At 37.5% G+C, this 27,315-nt stretch overlaps 1 protein-coding gene across 7 annotated transcripts in view; it reads left to right on the forward strand.

Annotated features, from left to right (window-relative positions):
- The first annotated feature begins 521 nt into the window (after positions 1–521).
- Positions 522–27,315, forward strand: part of FAM149B1 (family with sequence similarity 149 member B1) — a 46,545-nt gene continuing 19,751 nt past the window's right edge. For 3 of the 7 annotated variants that reach the window (XM_079718946.1, XM_079718947.1, XM_079718949.1), the window contains exons 1-7: positions 522–637; positions 5,025–5,129; positions 6,068–6,197; positions 17,526–17,668; positions 18,454–18,570; positions 20,788–20,955; positions 24,505–24,692. In XM_079718946.1, the coding sequence (XP_079575072.1) occupies positions 591–637; positions 5,025–5,129; positions 6,068–6,197; positions 17,526–17,668; positions 18,454–18,570; positions 20,788–20,955; positions 24,505–24,692 (898 nt within the window). In that variant the 5' untranslated portion in view covers positions 522–590. The remainder of the gene's footprint in view (positions 638–5,024; positions 5,130–6,067; positions 6,198–17,525; positions 17,669–18,453; positions 18,571–20,787; positions 20,956–24,504; positions 24,693–27,315) is intronic. The other 4 variants (XM_079718948.1, XM_079718951.1, XM_079718950.1 and 1 more) reach the window with 3 other exon arrangements.

Here is a 27,315-nt window from a genome sequence, read left to right on the forward strand (position 1 = left end):
CATATGAGAAAACCGGGAGCACAGCAAGAGAAGCAACCAAGCAGCAGAGGCCTGACTTGGGAGTCTAGAGCTTTTTACTCAGACTAGGCGCTCTCCTTCATCCAACAAAATGAAGCCAATTCCGCTTACGGTTCTAGGGCCTGGGCCTCTCCGGCAAATCTCTGCTGTGGTACCTTTCCTCAGCCGCCTCTCCTACCACGTGAGCTGGTCGGGAGCTTCCAGTAGCAGCCAAAGCCTGGCTCAGACTGGGTCCACACGCTCGTCTGGGACCAGAAGCCAGCAGAAACTCTGAAAGTCAGAAACCGACTCAGCCTCGGAACCCCAGGCGTCGTCCCTGTTGCGCGTCGGCGGGAGCATTAGGTGGGTGCCCGTGTGCCTTCGTCACTTCCGGTTCCACGGGGAAGCAAGGAGGGCGGAAGACTAGGGAGGTGGGGATCCTGGGGGAGTGACGGCCCCGGAGTCTAAAAGACGGGGCGTGACGGGGCCGGAAGGTGGCGGGAGGGAGCTGAACCGGAGCCGGCGGGAGGGCTAGGCCAGAGGCCCCCAACCTGGCTTGCCCGCCCCGGCCGCAGCTGAGGAGGAAGAGGAGGATGATCTCCAGATACACTCGGAAGGCGGTGCCACAGAACTTGGAGCTGTGAGTGGACTGCTCAGCCACCCCAGCCCGGCCCAGGCCGAGGCGGGCCGCAGGCGCTCTGCTGCGGACCCTCCCTGACCAGTCCCTTGCTCCTTTTTCCTTTCCCAGGGCGAGGGAAAGAAAATTTTCTTCGGAATTCTCTCCTCCCAGCCTTGCCGGACGTTGTCCCTTCTACCTGCATCTCCAGCTAAGGGCGTGTTACCTGTGCTGTCCCAGGATTTGGCCTTCTTGGGTTGCACTTCTTGAGCTCGGGGACTGGGTTTCCTAAGGCATTTTGTAGTTTCCGCAGTGCTTCGTGCCCCAGTGTCAATGACCATTGACAACTCGTGAAGCTATTAATAGCTGAGTGCTACAATGAAGTTGAATACGCCTAGTGCCAAGCACAGTGCAAAGCTGCTTACATGCATTAGCTCACTTAATCCTGTCAATAAGGAGACCAGATAGGAACTATTATTTTGCACTTTCTACAGATAAAGATCCCATACTTAAAGATTGTAGCATGCCAAAGATAACACAGCCAGAAGGTGGTGGAGCTGAAGTACGAACCTGTTGTCAATCTGGTTTTGAAGCTTGTGGTCATAACCATTACACATACTGCCTCCGCACCTCTGCAATTTAGTGTCAGAATCCTTAAGGATCAGTTTTGCTTTTGAGACTTTAGACAGCAAATATTTCCCGCTTAAAGACCCACCTCCCACCCCTAGTGAAGTGTTATAATGTAGGAAGTAATGATAATGTCATTCATTTATTAATGCTTTATACTTTCAAAAAGACTTTCATATCTTGATTCTCTTAACAACTCTGTAAGATGGGTATGATTATCTTTAGTTTTTCAGCATATGAAATATCAGAAAGGTACACATCTTAAGATTATATAACCAATAGGTTTTAAGCTTGGGTTTTTCAACCCCAAATACCAATTTTTTTCCTCCACTAAACTATGTAATTTTAGCAACCATACATTTATTAATTAAATATTAACTATACAGGGCAGTTAACAGGCATGGTATCTTCAGTCACATCTGGGTTTCTGTTTAGACTCTTTTGTAGCCTTGTTAATTTTAAGCAAATTACTAAATATTTGAGACTTCATTTCTGTAATATAGGAATAAGACCTTATCTAAAAGCATATCTAAAGTGATGGCATAGGACTTGACACATAGTAGGTCCTCGGTAAATGGTAATTTCCTTGTCCCTTCCCACCTTTACTTGGTACAATAGCCATACAAACAAAATCAGTCTATGATCTTTCCTTGCCTTTCAGAAGCTTATTATCTACTACATAATAGGATAGGACACAGAAGCAATTCAGTTAATAGGCTTTTTTAGGAAACAGGAAGAAGAAAGTCATTTACCAATAAAGGGAACAGGGCTTAGGCAAAAATCTGCTTTTATAATTAATTCTGACCATTCTGAGAGTGAAAAAAAAATCATTTATGGAAAAAATTGCTGATAGCACTTATTGGGCCAGAATTATTGACCCAGTATGGTTATGTTACTTGTTCTCTATTGTTGACTTGATACTCCCTAAAGATAACTCTCCTAAAAGATGATTCTCTAGAAGTGTCAGAATAACGTGAATAATGATGATAATGAAGATTATATGCATCTAAATAACAGTGTATATATATATATATATATATTTTTTTTTTTTTTTGCGGTACGTGGGCCTCTCACTGTTGTGGCCTCTCCCGTTGCGGAGCACAGGCTCAGCGGCCATGGCTCACGGGCCCAGCCGCTCCGCGGCATGTGGGATCTTCCCGGACCTGGGCACAAACCCGTGTCCCCTGCATCAGCAGGCGGACTCTCAACCACTGCGCCACCAGGGAAGCCCTAAATAACAGTATATTAAAAGTAATTTTTACTTTAGGTGTTATAGTTTGCTTTGAAGAAGTAATTTTAGTTTTCTCCCTAATAGTTCCAAGTTATAGATATTGAAAAGAGGTTGGGATAAAATATACAGCTTAACATTTTAAAAATGGTAAATCTCAGGCATAAATGTATAGTGAATAATATAATGACCTACCCATCACCTACATTAAACAGTTATCAAAATTTTAATATATTTGCTTCATCTTTCATCTATATATTTTTTCAGCCTGTCTGTCATCTGTGAAATAAGGAAGGAAAACCCCAGACACTATCATTGCACCCCATATACTTCATTATGCATTTCTAAAAATTATAGACATTTTCTTATGTAACCACAAAGCTATGATCAAATTTAATATTTCTTTGGTATTATCTAATTGTCACTTCATAACCAAATTTCTCTGACAGACTAAAATATGTTTTAAGTTTCTATTTCATAGCTGGAATCCACATTTCTGATCCCCGCCACTGTCTCAAAGACAAGCTTTTGGTTGTAAAATCATTGAATGAGAGAAGTACAAATAGCTCTACACAAATCCAGCCCCACCATTTGAGAAATAATTTAAAGAACAAGCTCTGCTGACTACGTCTTTATCTTTATATACAAAAATCGTACAATTTACTAAAATCTCAAACTATTCATTTGCTCTGAGAAGCCTCAAACAAACTACTTGGATTTGAATCCTGGCTCCATTACTTACTAGCCATATGACCTTAAGCAGGTTACTTAATCCCTCTGTGCCTCACTTTCCTTTCCTGTGAAACAAGAGTATTAGATTTATAATATACATTTGCATATTAAAAGCCCTGGGAAGACCTCTTGTAAAGAAACCTGTGTAACTGTTTAACCTATCATGTTATTTGACTACAGAATTTTGTGGGGAAGGAAAGTCTGTTGTAGATGATTAGGACTGGAACATATAATAATTGACCCCATAGTTTATTCTAATGCACATGTTGAACTCTCTAGAGCAGTACTGTCCTATAGAAATATAATACAAAACACATATATAATTTAAAATTTTCAGGTAGTCACATTAAAAAAAAGTAGAAACAGGTGAAATTAACTTTACCTTTTTATTTTGAAATAATTATGGACTCACAGGAAGTTACAAAAATAGTACATAGTCCCATGAACTCTTCACCCAGATTCCCCCAATGATGACAACTTACGTAACTATAATATAATTTCAAAGCCAGGAAACTGACATTGGTACAGTACTGTTAACTAGACTATAAACCTTACTCAGTTTTCATCAATTTTTATATCCACTCCTTTGTATATATGTATATGTAGTTCTATGCAATTTGGTCTCATTTATTGATGTATGTAACCACCAGTACAATAGAGATACAGAGCTGTTCCATCACCACCAAGAAACATCCTTATATATGCCTTTACAGTCACATCCATTCCTTTCTTCACACCCTGGAACCACTAGTCTTTTCTCCCTCTATAGTTTTGTCATTTGTGAATGTAATATAAATGGAATCATATAGTATATGTGACCTTTTGAGATTGGCTTTTTTCACTAAGTATGATGCCCTTGAAATCCATCCAAGTTGTTGCATGTATCAGTTCACTCCTTTTTTTGTTGTTTTTTTTTGCTGTATGCGGCCCTCTGTTGTGGCCTCTCCCGTTGCGGAGCACAGGCTCCAGACGTGCAGGCTCAGTGGCCATGGCTCACGGGCCTAACCGCTCCGCGGCACGTGGGATCTTCCCGGACTGGGGCACGACCCGTATCCCCTGCATCGGCAGGCGGACTCTCAACCACTGCGCCACCAGGGAAGCCCAGTTCACTCCTTTTTTATGCTAAATCATATTCCATTGTGTAGATATACCAAAGTTTAACTATTCAGCTGTCAAAGAACATTTCAGTTGTTCCAACCTTTTTCAATTATAAATAAAGCTGCTGTGAAAGTCTGTGTACAGATTTTTGTGTGAACATAAATTTTCATTTCTCTGGGATCAATGCCCAAGAGTGCAATGGCTAGGTCTCATGATAAACACATGTGTTTAGTTTTATAAGAAACTGAAATTATTCCAGAGTGGCTGCACCATTTTACATTCCTACCAGCAATGTATGAGAAATCTAGTTTCTCCATATCCTTATCTGCATTTAGTGTTATCACCACATTTTATCTTAGCTGTTCTAATAGGTGTGTGGTTATACCTTATTATATTTTCAGTTTGCAGTGAAATTAATTTTAAGAATATATTTTGTTTAACCCAAATATATCCAGAATATTATCATTTTAACATGTAATCAAGATAAAATAATTAATGATACATTGTACATTCTTGTTGTACTAAGACTTCAAAATCCTGTGTGTTTTGCAAAGTGCATCTCATTTCCAACTGACCACATTTTAACTGCTAGTGATTAATGGCTACTGTATTGTACAGTGCAGTTCCAGAACAGCAAGAAGTAGGCGACTAACTTGTAGATCAAGTTACTGAAAAGTATATATTTTTTCTTTACAGGAAATATAACTTTGTTTTTCTCTTTCACAGGAAAGGAATAACAAAACATTCTCTTAATCATCATCCCCTTCCAGAGCAGCTGGATGCAATTTCCTCTACCAATGACAGCCATGAAAAAGACATAAGTTCCCAAAGGTAATAACAAAAAGTGTACTTGTTTGCTTATTGCACTTGATAATGGCAAAAGTTTTGGTTTTTTGCCTTAGGATTGGTATCAAGCCTTGTACTAATGAAAGAAAACAAGAATTTTTATCACATTTTTTCAATACCATTCAACTTTCATTCTGGAACAGCTAATGGAAACACACTTATTTTTATAACCTTTGAAAAGCAGTATTATGAAGTAGTTACAAACAGAGACTCAGGAGGAATCCAAACAGATCTGATTTTTAATCCTGGTTTTGTCATCTATTAGCTGAACAGTATTGGGCAAGTTACTTACCGGTAATAGTATCTCTTAAAGGGTGTTGTGAATATAAATGAGATAAAATACAGTAAATGCTGAGTAAATATTAGCTGCAGTTATTATTTTAAGAAATAGAGGATACAGTAACTTCACAGAGGGTTCTGAGAAGCAATGTGGTATCATAGAAAAATTACAGTCATAAAACCTAGTTTCAACACCTAGTACTAAATCTCAGATTCTTTGTCTTAAAAAGGGGTTGAGTTCTGCATCACCAGGTTGTTGTGAGGATAAAATGGGGTTAATATCTGTGAAAGTGCTTGGTAAACTAAAAGTGCCATACAAGTTCACATACTATTCTATGTGAATTCCTAGACATTTCTGAAATGTCTTTAGTTCTCAAGGGTAGATATTATAAGTGGAATGTTAAAGTATTCATTGTAAACTAAGACTAGAATTATTTAGAATGGCTGCCATCAATTCTGTAGGAATTAGGTCCGACTTTACTATGATGCTTACATTTCAAGTCCTTCATTTATTTTTGCCTCTGTGGATATATTTCTACACATGCTTGTCACCTAATAGATTGCTGGGTAGTTAATGCTGCAGAAACTTGAGGAAATATAAGAATTTTTCTGTTTTCTCTTCTCCTTCCAAATTGTGCATTTAGTGAGTCTGACATCACACAAGAATCACCTTTTACATCAGCTGACACTGAGAATTCAAGGTCTGCTTTTCCAAGTTATACAGGCACAGGGATCTCTACTGAAGGCAGCTTGGACTTCTCCTGGGGATATGGTGTGAGTTTTATGTTATTGGTCTGATGGAGTGCTTGGGAGACTGTTCTGGGAGTTAGCATTTGTCAGTTTGGTCAGTATATTTCATGCCTTCCCTCTCCTACACTGTTTATTTTTAATTTAATTTTTTTTTTTTTTGGCCGTGCCACGCAGCATGTGGGACCTTAGTTCCCCAACCAGGGATCGAACCTGCGTCCCCTGCAGTGGAAGCACGAAGTCTTAACCACTGGACCACCAGGGAAGTCCCTCCTACATTGTTTATTTACTCTTTAAAATAGCTGTAAAGAAGCATCAGCTTCACCCTCTTTCAGTATTGCTCTGTTTTATGGATGTAGTAGTTGATCCTTAGAGATGCTTAGTGTTTGGCTTAAACATTTACACGTTAGTATGGATCCGGGCCCTGGATCTACTCCTTCTGCTGTGCTCAGTACACTAGTGTGTCTCTCCACTACTAATATTACCTTGTTGTTTAAAATGTTTTTGAAAGTTTATTACTAAGCCATATAGACTGGGAAAATGTTTATGATATATTACTAAATGAAAAAAAGCACGTTAAAAATAAATGTATAGGGCTTCCCTGGTGGCGCAGTGGTTAAGAGTCCGCCTGCCGAGGCAGGGGACACGGGTTCGTGCCCCTGTCCGGGAAGATCCCACATGCCGCAGAGCGGCTAGGCCTGTGAGCCATGGCCGCTGAGCCTGCGCGTCCGGAGCCTGTGCTCCGCAACGGCAGAGGCCACAACAGTGAGAGGGCCGCGTACCGCAAAAAATAAATAAATGTATAGTGTAGTTCTAATTTTATTTTACAGATATTTTTGCTTATATATATGGTGTGTATAATAGTATATGGTGTGAGGATAATTAAGTTCTTTTACTGTTGAACCTACTTTGAGCAATTTTTCTACATTTGTCTTAATATCATAGGGTTTTCATGATATTTTAAAAATCTTGGAAAATCTATTATCTTTCAGATAAATTTTATTTTCCCTTGTATGAAATTTTATAAAATATTCATGAGGGATTTAATTGATATTGCATTATAACATTATATTAAATTAGGTGCAGGGAGCACTAAAATTTATTGAATATTTAATAGATGCTAGGCTCTGTACTAATCGCTTTATAAACACATTTCAGTCATTTTGTACCTTAACTGAACTTAGTATTCTACCTAGAAATATAGTTTACTTAGATCTTCCTTTAATTTAATCTGCTTTATCATTTCATTATTTATTTTGAGTAAATCTCTTGTTGTAAGATACAACTGATATTAAAATTGAACTTAGTATTTAATTATACATTTTCCTTGCTTTTGAACTTAGGTGTTTTTGAGTTATCACTGGTATATAGGAATACAGTTTTCCCCCCAATTTAACTAATGGCCTACTACTTTGCCAAACATATTTATAATCATGCTGGCATTTATATTCTTAGGTTTATTTCTTTTAAAATACTGTTTTAAAATTAACAAAGTTGGGGACGTCCCTGGTGGTCCAGTGGTTGAGACTTCACCTACCAATGTAGGGGGTGTGGGTTCGATCCCTGGTTGGGGAGCTAGGATCCCACATGCCTCGGGGCCAAAAAACCAAAACATAAAACAGAGGCAGTGTTGTAAGAAGTTCAATAAAGACTTTAAAAATGGTCCACATTAAAAAAAGAAAGTCTTAAAAAAAATTAACAAAGTTATTATAGTGATGTGAAGGAAGACTTTCCTTTTTTATTCTAATTATATCTATTATTTAAAGTTTTATAGTCAACAATCATAAAAATATCTAACCCAGTTCTATTCTATTTTAGTTTTATGTACTTTGGATTGATATTTTTAAAAATAATCAAATAAGGTTTATTCTAGGAATACAAAGATGGGTCAATATCTGTAAATGTATCAATATGTTTAACATCAGTGAATTAAAGGAAAAAATATGATCAAGCCAATAGATGTTTAAAAGATACTTGATAAAATTCAAAAACCAAAAATAAACAAGTGGGGCCTAATGAAACTTAAAAGCTTTTGCACAGCAAGGAAACCATAAACAAGACGAAAAGACAACTCTCAGAATGGGAGAAAATATTTGCAAATGAAGCAACTGACAAAGGATTAATCTCCAAAATATACAAGCAGCTCATGCAGCTCAATATCAAAAAAACAAACAACCCAATTAAAAAATGGGCAGAAGACCTAAATAGACATTTCTCCAAAGAAGATATACAGATTGCCAACAAACACATGAAAGGATGCTCAACATCACTAATCATTAGAGAAATGCAAATCAAAACCACGATGAGGTATCACCTCACACCAGTCAGAATGGCCGTCATCAAAAAAATCTATAAACAACAAATGCTGGAGAGGGTGTGGAGAAAAGGGAACCCTCTTGCAGTGTTGGTGGGAATGTAAACTGATACAGCCACTATGGAGAACAGTATGGAGGCTCCTTAAAAAAACTAAAAATAGAATTACCATATGACCCAGCAATCCCACTACCGGGCATATACCCTGAGAAACCATAATTCAAAAAGAGACATGTACCACAATGTTCATTGCAGCTCTATTTACAATAGCCAGGACATGGAAGCAACCTAAGTGTCCATCGACAGATTGAGGCCACTCTTCCTGGCTTACTGTGTCCTCACCTGACCTTTCTCCTAATTAGAATCTGATTATTAAATTGCATAGGTCAATTTGGGGCGGACTGCTATCTTTATGATAGTGAGTTTTCCTAATCATGAATTTGATATATAAATCTTTCCATTTAATATCCATTTCTTTAATGTCTTTTAATACATTTTTATAATTTTATCCATAAAAGTAATATACATTTGTTGAAGATTTATTCCTAGGTAACTTGCATGGTATATTAAAAATCATATTTTTAATCTATTTGTTGCTGGTATATAGGTGTAGAGTTCATGTTTTGTTTTGTTTTTTTTAATTAATTTATTTATTTTTGGCTGTTGTTGGGTCTTTGTTGCTGTGCGTGGGCTTTCCCTAGTTGCGGCGAGCGGGGGCTACTCTTCATTGTGGTGTGTGGGCTCCTCATTGCAGTGGTTTCTCTTGTTGTGGAGCACGGGCGCTAGGTGTGCGGGCTTTAGTAGTTGTGGCACACGGGCTCAGTAGTTGTGGCTTGCAGGCTCTAGAGTATAGGCTCAGTAGTTGTGGCGCACGGGCTTTGTTGCTTCATGGCATGTGGGATCCTCCTGGACCAGAGCTCCAACCCGTGTCCCCTGCATTGGCAGGCAGATTCTTAACCACTGCACCACCAGGGAAGTCCCAGAGTTCATGTTTTTTAAGGGAACTGAGTTCTAGGCTAATGTTGGCTTCTGGCAGAAATTTATATTCTTTGTCATGTGTTTAACTTTTGATATTTCATTTAAATGTTTTAACAGATTTCTCATCTGTTTAATACTAGATTAGACTTTCATTGGATTTATTATTTTTACTTTTTTTTACTGTGACAGTCACATACATAAAATTCACTCTTTTAAAGTGAACAGTTAAGTGATTTGCAGTATATTCACAGAGTTGTGCAACTATCCTATCATTTTCATCACCCCAAAAAGAAACCCTGTCTCCATTAGCAATTACTCTCCATTTCTCTCTCCACCCAGCCCCTGGCAACCACTAATCTGCTTTCTGTCTGTATGGTTTTACCTATTCTGATATTTCATATAAATGAATCATACAGTATATCACCTATTGTGTCTGGCTTATTTCACCTAGCATATGTTCAGATTTTATCCATGTTATAGCATGTGTCAGTACTTCTTTTTTATTAATGAATATAATTTCATTGCATGGATATACCAATTTTGTTTATTCATCAGATGATGGACATTTGGATTGTTTCACTTTTTTGCTATTATGAATAATGCTACTATGAACACTTGTGTACAAGTTTTTCTGTGGACATGTTTCAAATATTCTTAGGTATACACCTAGGAGTGGAATTTCTAGGTCATATAAAAACTCTATGTTTAATATTTTGAAGAATACATTTCTCTTTGAAACTTATAGCTATAATTGTGATTGTTTTCAAGGTTCCTGGTTAGTATATAAATAATGTTGATATTTTCTTTGTATTACACAAACATTTCATTGCAGATTTCACATGTATGTCAGAGTAGGTAATTCCTGTGAAATCCATTATTAGTAATGGATTGTGTCTTAATTAATCAAATTCAAGTTTTGTGATCAAAGTTGCAATTACTGCACATTGTGTTTTCTTAATAATTTGGAAACAACCTCAAACTTACAGAAAAGTTGTAAGTATAGTAAAAAGAACAGTCATCCCTTGGTATCCATGAGGGATTGGTTCCAGGGACCCCCTGTGGATACCAAAATCCAGGGATGCTCAAGTCTCATATAAAATGGTGCAGTATTTGCATATTACCTACGCATATCCTTCTGTACACTTTAAATCCTTTCTAGATTGCTTATAATACCTAATACAATATAAATGTGTTTTACGTTTACAAACCCATGAATATGGAGGCCAACTGTTTTTTTCCTGAATGGTTTGAGAGTAAGTTACTGACATGATACTCCCTTGCACCAAACATTTTAGTGTATATTTCCTTCAAGCAAGGACACACTACATTACTAGAGGGCAAGCATAAAATTCAGGAAATTAACACTTATATATTGCTACCATCTAATCCATAGATCCCATTAAATTTTCACTAGTTGTCCCAATGATATCCTTTATAGCAAAAGTTTATATCACATTGTCAAGTCTCTTTAGTCTCCCTCAATCTGGAACAGTTCTTGAGTCTATGATATAACAGAAATGAGCTTGTTTTTCTCATTGCATTCTATTAGGTGGCACATAATTCCATTTGTCCCATTATTGATGTTGTTCACTTTGATCACTTAATTAAGGTGATTTTCCTTTGCATTTGAAAGTATTTTATTGGGGATATATGTATACATATAGCTGATTCACTTTGTTATAAAGCAGAAACTAACACATTGTAAAGCAATTATACTCCAATAAAGATATTTTTTAAAAAAGTATTTTATGGGGCAGTACATTGAAATTATGTACCTACTATCCTGTTCCTCCTCAGACTTTCAATTTATGATTTACATCAGGGTAGAATCAAGGATTCCTATTTTGTTCAGTTAGTTATAATATATAATACATCATTACATCATTATTTATCTTGAAGTTCCAATTGTCCCAGATTTGGCCCGCAGAATTCCCTTCAAGCTGCTTCTGTGCCATTTTGACATGTTCCCATCCTTCTTTAAATATTTCCTTACTTTCTGGCACAAGATATCCAGGCTTATTTTGTACTTTCTTTGCCCCAACCCTGGAATCAGCCAATTCTTTAAGAAGCCCTGGTTCCTTTTATGCCATGTTTAGAAACAAAGATTTGGGTCCTAAGCGTGCTCATTGCTTTTTAGGTGTCACTGATTCCCAAACCCTCCCAGTGGACAGAACTAGGGAATATAAGTACTCCTCCTATCCCACTGTGAAATGACAAGGTTCATTCTAGTTTTTTCCTTTTCTAAATTTGTAACTTCTTTCTCTGACAGTGATAAACGTGGCTTCCGTTATTCTTAATATATTTATTTATTTGATTAGTCCCCCTGAACATAACCAGTTCCCCACTAATCCACTGCCTCTTAACCTCTGCAAATGCTCTTCTCACTCTACATATGTTTCAACACCCTGTGCTGAGTCACTGACCCTTGCACTCTCGCACCCAATGAATGATCTCCTCAGCCCACTCTGAGTCAGACACCCAATGTTGTCCTCACCTCCAAACAGACACCTTCCTCAGGCTGCTTGGGCTATCACCCTGTGTGGGGCTGCCGACTCCCCACATGGTAACTTTCTTATCTCCACTGTGGTTCCAATATTATAAGCTGGCTGCTCTCCCGCAAGGACATCCTCCTCATCTTACTTGTGCTCCATCACCCTGCAACAACCTGCTCCCCATGCAAACACCCACTGTGGCAGATTATATTTTCAAAAGTCATGCCAATATATATCCCATCTGACATGCCCTTATTACAAGATACTGATATTCCTCCACTGAAGAGATAGGCTCTATTTTCTTTCCCCTTGAACCTGAATGGACTATTTAACTGCCTTAATCAGTAGAATGCAGTGAAAGTGACGCTGCATGATTTTTTAGGTTCGAAAGCAACACAGCTTCTGCCTGGCTCTTTCTGTTTCTCTCTCTCTGGATGCTTGACCTTGGAATTCAGCCACTATGTTGTGAGGAAGTTCAAACCACATGGAAAAGCCCATGTAGAGAGAAACTGAAGCCCCCAGCTGAAAGCCAGCATCAACTGCCAGATATTTGAGTGAATGAGCACTCAGATGCTTTCAGCTCTAAACCTTTGAGCTTTTCAACTGATATCCCAGATGTTGTGGAGAAGAGACAAACCATTCCTGCTGTGAGCTATGTAAATTCCAGAAACATGTAAACCTGGAAAGATAATACATGATTATTGCTATTTTGAGCCATTCAGTTTTGGATTAATCTGGTACACTGCCAAAGTAATTAGAACACCCCTCTCACACTGCTCAGGATCAGAAAAACTGCTTAGATGTTCTCTTTACCTCTCTTAGGCTCTACCATACAACAGGCTGTCTTCCTACACAGATGCCCTCTTTACTGTGCTTAGGTTCCAATATCTTATAACAGGCTGCCTTCCCAGGTTGATGCCTTCCTTATTCTGTTTTGGCTCTGAAACTCCATGCTGACTGTCTCTTGAGGCATTGGTTAACAGGCAGCCCATATCTATAATCCCTGAGAGAAAAGAAACTCATAACATAGGCAGGCCCCTGTTTACCCTGGCTCCCTGCCTGGGAATAATTTTCTGACTATGGAATTGTAAGACAGAGTCCAAACAAAGCACAGTGGTCCCATTTTGCTGAGTAACAGAGATCAGAGTTCAGGGCAGATGAAGCAGTTGGAATTGTTAGGACACAGGGAGATAAAGAACACCAGAAACTAAATAGGTGGGTAAATACAAAAGTCTATATTTTTTAGTGATTTCTCTAAAGGATAACTGGCTGAATAAAGCAAAACGTGTGCAAGATGGAGTTTATATTTGTTGAAGTAAAAGATGAGACAAATATAGCTCAAAGGATGGGTGAATATAAATGGAATTATACTGTTATAAGATTATTACATTTGTGAAGTGTCAGGTATCAAGACAAGTGGGAAGTATGAAGAGGGAGGTATGAAGTGGTAAAATATTGACTAACTACACTTTGATAGGTTAAGAATGCACATTATTAGCCCTAGAGCAAGCATTAAAAAATAATAAGAAGAATAAGCTAAGATGCCAATAGGGGAAATAAAACGGAATACTAACAAATATTTGATTAACCTAGAACACGACAGGAAAGGAAAACAACAAGAAAGGATCCCCCCCCCCAAAAGGGACAAATGGAAAAGAAACAGCAAGATGGTAGATTACAAACCAACCATGTCAATAATTAACACAAAAAAATGGAATGGATAAAAAAAGGATAAGGGCTTCCCTGGTGGTGCAGTGGTTGAGAGTCCACCTGCCGACGCCGGGGACACAGGTTCGTGCCCCAGTCCAGGAGGATCCCGCATGCCACAGAGCGGCTGGGCCCGTGAGCCATGGCCGCTGGGCCTGCGCGTCCGGAGCCTGTGCTCCGTGACGGGGGAGCCCATAGCAGTGAGAGGCCCGCGTACCACAAAAAAAAAAAAAAAAAAAAAAAAAAAGGATAAAACACAGAATGGATTAAAAAAAAACAAGACTCAACTATATACTATATGGAAGAGACGAACTCTAAATATAAAGACACAAATAGATTGAAATTAAAAGGACAGAGAAAGTTATACTGTGCACATAATAGGCTTATATTAATATGAGACAAAATAAACTTCAAGACACAGAGTTGATTACTAGGAAAGAGGAATATTTTTTAGGGATAAAAAGGCAGTTTGGGGGCTTCCCTGGTGGCACAGTGGTTAAGAATCCTCCTGCCAATTCAGGGGACATAGCTTCGAGCCCTGGTCTGGGAAGATGCCACATGCTGCGGAGCAACTAAGCCCATGTGCCACAACTACTGAGCCTACGCTCTAGAGCTGCTACCCACAACTACTGAGCCCGCATGCTGAAACTACTGAAGCCTGTGCGCCTAGAGCCCGTGCTCCACAACAAAAGAAGCCACCGCAACAAGAAGACCACAAACCACAAGGAAGAGTAACCCCCACTTGCCGCAACTAGAGAAAAGCCCACATGCAGCAATGAAGACCCAGCGCAGCCAAAAAAAAAAAAAAAAAAGGCAGTTGGGGATATCCCCAGCAGTCCAGTGGTTAACGCTCCACACTTCCACTGCAGGGGGCACGGGTTCGATCCCTGGTCAGGGAACTAAGATCCTATATGCTATGCAGCCAAAAAAAAAACTGTTTTAAAAAAATGCTTGCATTCCTATATACTAATGACGAAAAATCAGCAAGAGAAACTAAGGAAACAATCCCATTTACCATTGCAACAAAAAGAATAAAATACCTAGGAATAAATGTACCTAAGGAGTCAAAAGACTTGTACTCAGAAAACTATAAAACACTGATGAAAGAAATCAAAGATGACATAAACAGATGGAGAAATATACCATGTTCTTGGATTGGAAGAATCAACATTGTGAAAATGACTATACGACCCAAAGCAATCTACAGATTCAATGCAATCCCTATCAAACTACCAATGGCATTTTTCACAGAAATAGAACAAAAACTTTCACAATTTGTATGGAAACACAAAAGACCCTGAATAGCCAAAGCAATCTTGAGAAAGAAAAACGGAGCTGGAGGAATCAGGCTTCCTAACTTCAGACTATACTACAAAGCTACAGTAATCAAAGCAGTATGGTACTGGCACAAAAACAGAAATATAGATCAATGGAACAGGATAGAAAGCCCAGAGATAAACCCACACACATATGGTCACCTTATTTTTGATAAAGGAGGCAAGAATATACAATGGAGAAAAGACAGCCTCTTCAATAAGTGGTGCTGGGAAAATTGGACAGCTACCTGTAAAAGAATGAAATTAGAACACTCCCTAACACCATACACAAAAGTAAACTCAAAATGGATTAAAGACCTAAATGTAAGGCCAGACACTATAAAACTCTTAGAGGAAAACATAGGCAGAACACTCTATAATATACATCACAGCCAGATCCTTTTTGACCCACCTCCTAGAGAAATGGAAATAAAACCAAAAATAAACAAGTGGGGCCTAATGAAACTTAAAAGCTTTTGCACAGCAAGGAAACCATAAACAAGACGAAAAGACAACTCTCAGAATGGGAGAAAATATTTGCAAATGAAGCAACTGACAAAGGATTAATCTCCAAAATATACAAGCAGCTCATGCAGCTCAATATCAAAAAAACAAACAACCCAATTAAAAAATGGGCAGAAGACCTAAATAGACATTTCTCCAAAGAAGATATACAGATTGCCAACAAACACATGAAAGGATGCTCAACATCACTAATCATTAGAGAAATGCAAATCAAAACCACGATGAGGTATCACCTCACACCAGTCAGAATGGCCGTCATCAAAAAAATCTATAAACAACAAATGCTGGAGAGGGTGTGGAGAAAAGGGAACCCTCTTGCAGTGTTGGTGGGAATGTAAACTGATACAGCCACTATGGAGAACAGTATGGAGGCTCCTTAAAAAAACTAAAAATAGAATTACCATATGACCCACTACCAGGCATATACCCTGAGCAAACCATAATTCAAAAAGAGACATGTACCACAATGTTCATTGCAGCACTATTTACAATAGCCAGGACATGGAAGCAACCTAAGTGTCCATCGACAGATTGAGGCCACTCTTCCTGGCTTACTGTGTCCTCACATGACCTTTCTCCTGGGCACAGGCACAGGTAGAGAGATCTCTGGTGTCTCTTCCTCTTCTTATAAGAACACTAATCCTATCAGATTAGCGCTCCGCCCTTATGACCTCATTTTACCTTAATTTCCAATTTAAAGGCTTTATCTCCAAATAGAATCATGTTGCAGATTAGGGCTTCAACATATGAATTTGAGGAGGACACAATTCAGTCCATAACAACGTATACCAGGAAGATGTAACAATTCTAAATACGTAAGCATCTAATTGAGTTTCAAAATGTATGAAGAAAAACTGATGAAACTAAAGAGAGGACTAGGTGAATCCACAATTATTGTTAGAGATTTTAGTTATTAATAAAACAATTAGAAAATCAGTAAAAACATAAAAGATCTTATGCTATACCCAACAAATGCAGAGTACATATCCTTCTGAAGAACATATGGAATGCTGACAAGGACAGACTGTATGGTGGGCCATAAGATATATCAATATTGTTCAAAAGATTAAATCTGACAGATTATGCTCTCTGGTAACAATAGAATTAAATTAGAAATCAACAACAATAAAATACTGGAAAAATCCCCAAATATTTGGAAATTAAACAACACTGTTCTAAATATTAAGTTACGAGGAAAATTAGAGGGTATTCTGAACTACATGATAGTAAAACCAGAAAATATCCAAATTTACCGGGGCTTCCCTGGTGGTGCAGTGGTTGAGAGTCCACCTGCTGATGCAGGGGACACAGGTTCGTGCCCCAGTCCGGGAAGATACCACAAGCCTCAGAGCGGTTGGGCCCGTGAGCCATGGCTGCTGAGCCTGCGCATCCAGAGCCTGTGCTTCGCAACAGGAGAGGCCACAACAGTGAGAGGCCCACGTACCGCAAAAAAAAAAAAAGGTGTAACTTTTCTTCCACCAGAATGTAAAAGGGCACACAAAAACAGATCAAGTAGAGAGTAAGCAGAGAATCAGATAACATGATCAGATTCACATTTTATAGCCATCCTTTTGGCTGCTGCAAAAGGATAAATTATAGGGCAAAGATTTAATGTAAACTGTCAGGTGAAAAATGCAGACTACTAAGTAATACATATATGGGATTGACTGTCTTCCTTACGCTCTAAAAAAAATACTGGAACCAAGCAACTATAATAAAATTAACAATCATTATCTTTGAGTGGTAGAATTATTGGTAATTTTTATCTTTCTTTATACTTTTCTGGATTTTTTTGATGAAGAAAATGTTACTTTAAAAACGTAGATATTTCCACAAATTTTCTTTAAATAGGAATAGGGAGGCCATCTGAATATTGTAAGATCCAAAAACTCACTAACTTAACTTTTCTTTCACACAAATGGACGAAATATTGAAAATAAACCAATCTGATTGCTTTCAACCTTTATGATTATTAACAGAGATTGAAACTCATCTAATTATTTTGGGGTGGTAATTTCTTTTAGGAACTTGATCAAAATGCCACTGAAAAAGTCCAAGCAATGTTCACAGCCATTGACGAGCTCTTGTATGAGCAGAAGTTGAGTGTACATATTAAAAGTCTACAAGAAGAGTGCCAACAGTGGACATGTAGCTTTCCTCACCTCAGGTATTGGAGCCCTTGTATATTCATGGCTAATACTAAAATTTGAAGAGCAGATTTCCAAGAAAGCTTGTATTCTGAAATCTCTATGGGCATGGATTTATATAAATAAGGTGATGTGGTATAAAGCCTCAGATGACAGAAAACTCATGTTGATGGAAGTTTCTCAGAGTTTTCATAACTACCAATATATTGTCCTAATCAAGTAAAACAACTTCTATACCAGTAACTGTGATCTGTGTACTGTGGCTGTCCAAACAGCCTTTCTTTTGAACAAGAGGGTCAGAAAATGTATTTGATTACACTGTTGTCTATAAGTAAATTCCTATGCATGTATACTTGAAAGCAAACATAGGTTATTAGGAAGCTTTCCTTAGAAACTGCATTAATGCACTTACTACACATACTTAAAATTTATAAAACTTCATGTTCTTAAGAATATAATTCAGTTTTCACTAATTTGGCCTGGCTTTCACCCATTTTGGCAAATTTAATGAAGATTGTTATAGGGGATGGAGGGAAAATTACAAATGTTTGCCCAGTTCCCTTGGATTTTTTTCAGTGGGGTGGAAAAGCTTTATCCTTTCTATCTCCATTGTATAGGAGAGAGATATACCTTTAAAAAGGCTCTGGATTCACATTTCTCTCAAGAATCATTCTAAATCAGTAATGGACTAAGTATGTACTAGACTTCTATGTAGAGCCATCAAATTTGTTCCAAAAATACCTACATTTTGTATGTATGCCAGGTGAAGGTGCTTAATTATCTCTTTATGTTCTTCACTTTGAAGGATTCTGGGTAGGCAGATAATCACTCCAAGTGAAGGTTATGGACTGTATCCTAGATCCCCTTCTGCTGTTTCAGCTTCACATGAGGCAACACTGTCTCAAGAAAGAGATTCTACTATGTAAGTATTCTAATATCTAAATACTTATGTATTCTAATGTGCAAGTATTATATTCTACCAGTTACACTAAGGGATTAAAATACTTCTTCCTATTTATTGGTATTTAGTAAAGCACAGCAAATTCTGTAAGACTAACCATAGTCTTTATGCATATTAGAATTGTTACTTAGTTTTTTGTTCAAAAAGTAAGACATTCTCTAGGATATAAGGGTTATTCAGATTCATATATATCTACATCTATCTATAAATATAGGTATTTCCCTCTTGGAATAAATGTGTAGATAGACTGGTTTAAAGAAATTCAGGGATCTAAGAAACAGACTTTAAGAAGTTTTTGAGGGCTTCCCTGGTGGCGCAGTGGTTGAGAGTCCGCCTGCCGGTGCAGGGGAAACGGGTTCGTGCCCCGGTCTGGGAGGATCCCACATGCCGCGGAGCGGCTGGGCCCGTGAGCCATGGCCGCTGGGCCTGTGCGTCCGAAGCCTGTGCTCCGCAACGGGAGAGGCCACAACAGTGAGAGGCCCACATACCGCAAAAAAAAAAAAAAAAAAAAAAAAAAAGTTTTTGAAAAAAATTTTGAAAAGTCATTTTCTTAAACATATCATACTAATTAAAACTTAATTTCTTTATGGAAGTTAAACTGGTATTAGTTTATCAGCTTAAAATGGGTAATTAGTACACTAGCTAAAATGGCTAATTCTTTAACACCTCAAACTCTTTATTTTTATTTCAACCACTTCCTATGAACCATACACCTTATTTAATGGCTTACATAACAGAGAATTTTCTCTTTTAAAAGAAGTCTGGAGGAAGGGTACCTAAAGATAGTACAGTGGTAGTATGGTGTTTTCAGGGTCCTAGACTCATTTCATCTTTCTGCTACACTGTGCTACCCCAGGATACTTTTCCTGTTTTTTTTTTTTTTTTTTTTTGGTGGTCCAAGATAGCTGATAGAGTTCCAAACATGACATTCACTTTCCAGGTAGCAGGAAGCAGGAAAGGCAGAAGGGCAAAAGGGCACCCCTTAAAGCTAACCCAGTTCTCTTTAAACAGCCTCCCCAGAGTCCCACATAACAATTCTGCTCATATCTCATTGGTCACATCTGGCTGCAAGGTGGTGGGAAATGTTGTCTTTGAGGTGCGTGTATTGCTCTCCTGAATTAAATTGGCATGATGTATTAGGAGAGACGGAGAATCAATATTGGGGGCATCTAGCATTCTCTGCCACATATGTATAGAGTTTTTTGAAATTACTGTACATATTTTGTAATCTTTTTATAATTACCATTTTATTATGGGAATCTTCCATCTTGTCCCCCAACATTAATTTAGTAACCTCATAGAATTCCATTGCATGAATATACCATTATTTAAACAACCAATCCTCTATCCTATATTTTGAAACAGTTGGGCCAGTTTTGAATTTTGGCAACTATAAGCAGTTCTGTGATGATAATTTTTATAGCTAAATCTTATAGGTCATATCCTCGAAGGAAATCCCCTACAAATGAAACCACTGAATCAAAGGGTATTTCTGTTTTAAGGCTTCCAATACATATTTCCAAAATGTCTTCCAAAAAGATTTTCCCACTAGCCTTGCTGAAAAGTGCCATAGGTTTATTCTTTTTTCATTGTTTAAAAAATACTTAAGGTACAAAAAGGTATAAAGAATAACACAAAGCATACATTGGTTATATTTAATATTTGGTTAAACTGAGAGCCATTTAAAAAATTGTACTGCTCAGATTTGACTTTCTCCAAAGTAAATCTGCTGAAGTGAAGGCGTCATCATATATTCATTGAATACCTGGGTAGGATGAGAACTTTAAATATAAGTAAGGGAAGATACTTGCCCTTTAGGAGTATGCATTTTGAACAATGACGGAGTTATTGAAATAAACATATAACCTCCTGAGGTACTTTAAAGAGCTAATTATGAATGTAAATATTATTAGATTTTTAAAAAAAACTTATTTTATAGCCATAGCTGTTGCATCTGAAAAGATAGCAAGCAGTATTCAATAGTGCATAATATACCTAAGCAGAGTGGGTCTATGGCTAGTATTTATTTATTCCTGTTCTGAGAAATAACAGGTATTAGGGTTTAGAGTAGCCCAGGAAGGTGTCACTAGGGCAAGGGACCTTGAGCTGAAACTTGTGCGAATGAGTTGCTTTGAGAACTGTTTATGTTGAACATAATTAATATTTTTCCTCTTCCAGATTTGGTATTAGGGGAAAGAAGTTACATTTTTCATCTTCATATGCTCCTAAAGCATCTTCCATTGCCAAATCCCCTAGCTTGTGTTCTATGGAAAGAGAAGAGGAAGCTTGTATAATCTTCTCGGAAGGAATAATAGAGGAATACCTAGCATTCGACCACACAGATATGTGAGTATTATGTCTTTTAAACTTTTTACTCCCCTCCTATTTTGTTGTTAATATCTATTTTTTCTAAAGTATACTACCAATATTACCTATAATTAAGTTGATGTCTGTTTGTTATTTATTTTCTATTAGTTCTCAGTTATCCAGTGTCATGTACTTAGTTGATATAAATTCCTATTGCTTTCACATACCAGTCTTCCTTGTATATTTTCTTCCTGCACACGTCATTTGCCTCTTCCTGAGATTAAACATTTTTAAATGAATTTTTTTCTCCACATAATTTGATATTCCTCTTTGTAAAGTATCACCAATAACTCATGAAAACTTTATTCATCTGATTCTAAATCCAGTGCTCTCTTCACTATTCCATGCTACTTTTCTGATATATTAAACTCTTAAATTATTCCTCTAAGCCTTTAAAAGCTCAGAATTGATAGTCACAGTAGTACATCTAGAAGTGAGAATTTCATTTTAGGCTGTGAGGCTGTGGTTAGGTCTAGTTAGTGTCACATGATTCTGGACTTCTTCCCATATTTCCTGCTGAGCCATGCTTACTACATGTTCAAGGTACACAGTCCTAGGGTCAGGTAAACACAACCCAGATTTCCAAACATAACACCGTTGAGCTAGCTCATTGTTCCAAGGGAATCTTAAGTCTGCTCTTTTGGTTTTGCAGAGATTGCCCCCTTCCCTTTCACTTCATCTGGCCTGAGTCAAATTATCCATATTTTCTCTTCCTTTTTCTTCAAAGGTCTTTCCCCTTCATTTTAGCTTATAAAAAATACAGCAGATTTAACTAATTTAAAATGTGATGTTCACGGCTCATAGGTGTCCCTGGGGCATCTCTTCCCCTTTCCTGATAGTAAACCCAAATGAATTTTCAGGTAAAATGGAAGATTTTTAGAAAGGCAGTCTTCTCTTTAGAGATATTACTGAGATATTGAGATGTGATGAATGAAATCATGTAAGTTTGGAAGAAAATGAGATATGAAAGATTGGTTTTTTTTAAATAACTTGGGAATAGGGAAGGTCTTTCTAACCATAGCACAAAATCTACAAGTCATTTAAGAAATTCTTTAAAAAACTACATAAAATAATATTTCTGCATAGAAAAAACTCATAGAGTCAAAAGACAAACTGGCAAAAATATTTGCAGTTCATGCATACACAGAGGCTTAATTTCCTTAATATGTATATCAGTAAGGAAAAGATTAAGGATGAAACAAAGAACATGAATAGTTCACATTATAAGAAAATGGATTTTAAATATATGAAATGGAATTCAATCTCATTCACAATTAGAGATGCAAATTAAAACTATAATGAGTATTCTTTTACATGTCAGACTATCAAAGGACAAAAGATAAAGAAGGTTAATAATTCCTTGAATGAGAAAAGAGGCATATTCTTTCACTACTGGAGAATTATACCACCTATTTATTTATTTACTTAGGTTTATCAAAAATTTATTCTTCTTTATTGTCAGCACGTTCCATGGTATGGATGTACCACAGTTTGTGCACCTGTGGAAGGACACCTGGGCTATTTCTAGCTTTTGGCTATTATTAATAAAGCTGCTATGAACATTCATGCACAGATTTTTGTATGAACAAAAATTTTCATGTTTCTGGGATAAATGCCTGAGAGTATACTTTCTGGATCCTGTGTATACCACCTCTTTAAATTGAAATGCACATACCCTTTGACTCAATAATTCTATTTATAGGAATTTATCCTACAGATATAATACCCATGTAGCCAAAGAAGTACATACATATTGTTCCCAACTTAAGATGAGTTGATGTATGATTTCTTGATTTTGTGATGGTGCAAAAGTGATACATATTCAGTAGCAACTGTACTTTGAATTTTGATTTTTTTTCCCTTGGCTGGCGATATGCAGTATGATACTCTCTCGGGATGCTGGGCAGCGGCAGCAAGCTGCGGCCACACAATCATGAGGGTAAACAACCAATATACTTAAAACCATACAACCATTGCTTTTCACTTTCAGTAGAGTATACAATAAATTACATGAGATATTCAATACTTTATTATAAAATAGTTTTTGTGTTAGATAATTTTGCTTAGCTGTAGGCTAATGTAAGTGTTCTGAGCACATTTAAGGTGGGCTCCGCTAAGCTATAATGTTCAATAGGTTAGGCCTATTAAATGCATTCTTGACATGATATTTTCATAAGTTCACTGGGCTGTAACCCAATACGTAAGTTGAGAAATATCTATAGAAGGGTATTAATTGCAGTATTGATTATAAAAGCAAAGGTTAGTTGATCAGTAACTGTCTAGTTATATTATGGTATATCCAATGGAATACTCTGCAGTTATTTTTTAAAAGAGGCAGATTTATATATATTGATAGGGATCATGGACAAGATACATTGACAGAAGAGTGAGGTGCAGTACAGTGTATAATGTAACTATCTCTCTGGACCTATGTGTTTGCTTCTGAGAATGGGGACTGGGGGACAGAGATGTAGGAGACTTATTTTTCACTACATACATATATTTTCTTCTATACAATTTGAATTTTTATCATATGACTATGCTATCTCCTCTAAAAAGAAATATAAATTGAAATACATTTAATGTTAATCAGCCTCCTCTGCCACTTAATGCCAGGCTAGCTCTTCCTTGGGAAAGGAGAAGCAAAGGGAGTCTGGCTGCCCTGCTTAAATCTCTTAGCATCCTTCTTACCTGCCTACAGTTTCCTATTTCATTCTTGAGCACTTTGTTGCCCTAGGAGTAACTTTCACTGTAAAGGTACTTCTCTCCACCCAAGCCAGTTCCAGAATTTGCTTTGTCTTAGTTTATAATACATCTGTCATAGATAAGCACATCCATCAGCCAAATTTTCTTCCCCCAGAAATCTGGGGCTACTGGCACTCATTGCCAGAGAAGAGACAGACTTGCCTAACTGGAAGTTTCTGGGTTATAGATATACTGTCTCCAGAAGAGTCTCAGAGTAGTTTCCTGTGCTGTTGGGCTTCCCTCTTTTTCCTTTACAGCCAATTACCAAATGTTTATTTGGATTAGTAAAAGTATACTAATTTTAATAATCTATGTAGACTATTTCCCTAATGAATCATTGCCTCAAATAATTATGCAGCATAATCACAGTTATATGTGCATTGTTAAATGTGTCAAGTGAATATTAATCTAAATGTTATCCAGTTACAACAAAAAGAGTATTTTTGTGTGCTTAATTGTCATAGGTTGCTTGTTGCTCAATTTAAAACGCCCATCTATTTAAAGCTTAAAAAAGTACAATGATTCTGTCTTCTTTTTCTTGTTCTATTTTTTTGGCAGAGTGGGGGGGTGGGATGGGATGGGTGTAAAAAGGGAAATGCAGAGTCTCCTCTGCTGAAAACTCCCGTAGTTCAGAAGCCTATTTAATACCTGTGCTATATATGCGGGGAGGAAGGGGGTGGTGGCGGGGAGGAGCATAAATCATACTCCTAAGCAGCCAAAAGACAGTGATGAACACCCAGTGAAGAATAACCATGAAGTCTTTCCTTCTTGCTTCTGTTACAGGGAAGAGGGGTTTCATGGAAAGAAATCAGAAGCAGCTACAGAGAAACAGAAATTAGGGTACCCACCCATTGCTCCATTTTACTGCATGAAAGAGGATGTCCTTGCTTATGTGTTTGACGATGTGTGGAGCAAGGTCCTAAGCTGTATGGAGCAGCTGACACGTAGTCACTGGGAGGGATTTGCTTCTGGTAAGCCTCTTTGTGAAAACAATATAAAAAAATAATTGTTTATGCTTTCCAAACCATAACCAGTCTATTAAATTGTATGTTCATTGGTACAAAAGAATCATATTTGTATTTCTTATAGAAACTAACAGATATTTGGAAAGTATCTGGGAATGAGTGGATGAGTAACAAGGCCTACTCTATGATGACTAGATAGATTGTGCTTTCTCTTTGAATATAATTATTTGTGAGAAAAAACATGTGCAAATACATTTAAAAAACTGCTTTATTGAAGAATTGATATACAATAAACCAATCATATTTCAAGTGTATTATCTGATAAGTTGACCTAGTATACAGCCATGAAACCATGAGACAATCAATATAGTGAACATATCCATTACCCTCAAAGTTAATAACCTTGTAATCCCTCCCTCCTGCCCCTGCCTGACTCACCATCCCCAAATGACAACTTATCTGCTTAAATGGTATCATGTAGTATTTACTCTTCTTTTGTCGGCTTCTTTCCCTCAGTGCGATCATTTTGACAGTCATCCATGTCACTGTGTGTGTCAATAATTTATTCCTTTTATTGTTGAGTTGTATTCCATTTCCACTTGTTTATCCATTTATCTGTTGATGGACATTTGGATTGTTTTCATTTTTGGACTATTAATGCTGTTATGAACACTAGTGTACAAGAATTTTGACATATATTTCCTTTTCTCTTGGGTAGATTTCTACAAGTGAAATCGTTGAATTATATGGTTAAATGTATATTTAACTTAAGAATTGTCTGTATTGATTTTCTATGTTGCACAAAAATTATCACAAATTTAGCAGCTTCAAACAACACACATTTATTATCTCACAGATTTGTGGGTCAGAAGTCCAGGAACAGTCAGCTAGTCGCTTACTTAAGATCACACAAGGCTACAATCAAGGTGTTGGCTAAAACTGGGTTCTCGTGTAGAGGCTCAACTAGGAAAGGATCCACTTCCCCTTTTGTGTGTTTTTGGAAGCATCCAGTTTCTTGTAGCTGTAGCAGTCATGGCAGCTTATTTCTCCAAAGCCAGCAAGAAAGACTGAGAGCTAATCTGCTAGCAAGACAGAAACTTATATAACATAATCATGGGGGTGACATCCCATCACTTTTACCATCATCTTTTGATCTGAAGCAAGTCACAGTTCCTGCCCATGCTCAAAGGGAGGGGTTTACACGAAGGTGTGAACATCAAGAGCTGAGAATCATGGCAGGGGGTGGGGGGTGCACCTTGGAATTTGTCCACTAGTCTTCCCACTGGCCCTTAGTGATTCATGTGCTCCCACAGGCAAAGTACATTCAACTCCCTTCAAAGGTTTCCAGGAGAATCATCTATTACAGCATCAGCTCCAAAGACTTTGAATCAGGTCCTGGTATGAATGAAGTTCCTGGATGTAATACAGGAAGTGAAATTACTGGGGCACAATTCCTTTCCATCTATAAACCTATGAAACTAAAGCTTATATACACAGGTATATAAACATCTTAACTATATAATCCAGCCATTCTACTCCTAGAGACAAGTTATTTGACCCCAACACACCCAACATACAATAGTGGGCCAGGAAAAAGATAAGCATTATAGACACTCCAGTTAAAAGGTTGGGGTCGGGGAGGGAAGAGTAAAAAAGGGTCCACAGCAATTCTGAAATCCAGCTGTGAAAATACTGGGAGTTCCTTCATTAAGTTTTAAGGCCTGGAAATAATCCTCTCAGCTTTCTGCTCTACCCTCTGAGCTCTTGGTTTTGCCCTCTGAGTCATCCTTCCTTTTTCATGAAACATAGCACATGTTTGTAGCTAAGTAATTTTATTAGGCTGCTTCCTGCCAGTAGAATTTTGGGGGTCTGATAGCCTTCCTTTATTTAGAATCTTTTGCCATCTAGAGAGATTGAGAATTTTCAAAATCATCAAGTCCTGGTTTCTTTATGTTTAATAGTTTTTCCCTCAATTTATCTCTCTCATCTCGTGTTTGATTATAAGCAGCAAGAAAAAAAATCAGGCCTCACCTTTAACACTTTGACTGGAAATCTCCTTAGCTATACAACCAAGATCATCACTTAAAAGTTCTTCTTTCCACATGACCACAGGAGACCATTTCACTAAGCTCTCTGCCACAAAATAACAAGCATCTCCCTACTTCCAGTTTCTAATAACATGTTCCTCATTTCCTTCTGAGCCCTCCCCTACAGCTTCCTCCAAATCCAGATTCCTCCTAAGTCTGTTCAAGGTAATTTATGTCTTCTCTATCATGCTTCTCAAAGTTCTTCTAGTTTCCACCCATGAACAATCAAAAATGAAATTAAGGAAACAACTCATTTATAATAGCATCAAAAAGAATAAAATACTTACAAATAAACTGAACCAAGGAAGTGTAAGACGTGTACACTGAATACTACAAAATATTATTGAAAGAAAATAGAGAAGACCTAAAGAAATAGAAAGACACCCTCTGTTTATGGATTGGAAGACTAAATATTGTTAAGATGGCAATACTCCCTAAATACATCTACAGGTTGAGTACAACCTTATAATTCTAACTGCCGTAGAAATTATCCTGAAATTTATACAGAAATGCAAGGTATCCTGAATATCCAAAACAATATT

The sequence above is a fragment of the Hyperoodon ampullatus genome (genome assembly GCF_949752795.1).
Source record: "Hyperoodon ampullatus genome assembly, chromosome: 1".
Lineage (NCBI taxonomy): Eukaryota > Metazoa > Chordata > Mammalia > Artiodactyla > Ziphiidae > Hyperoodon > Hyperoodon ampullatus.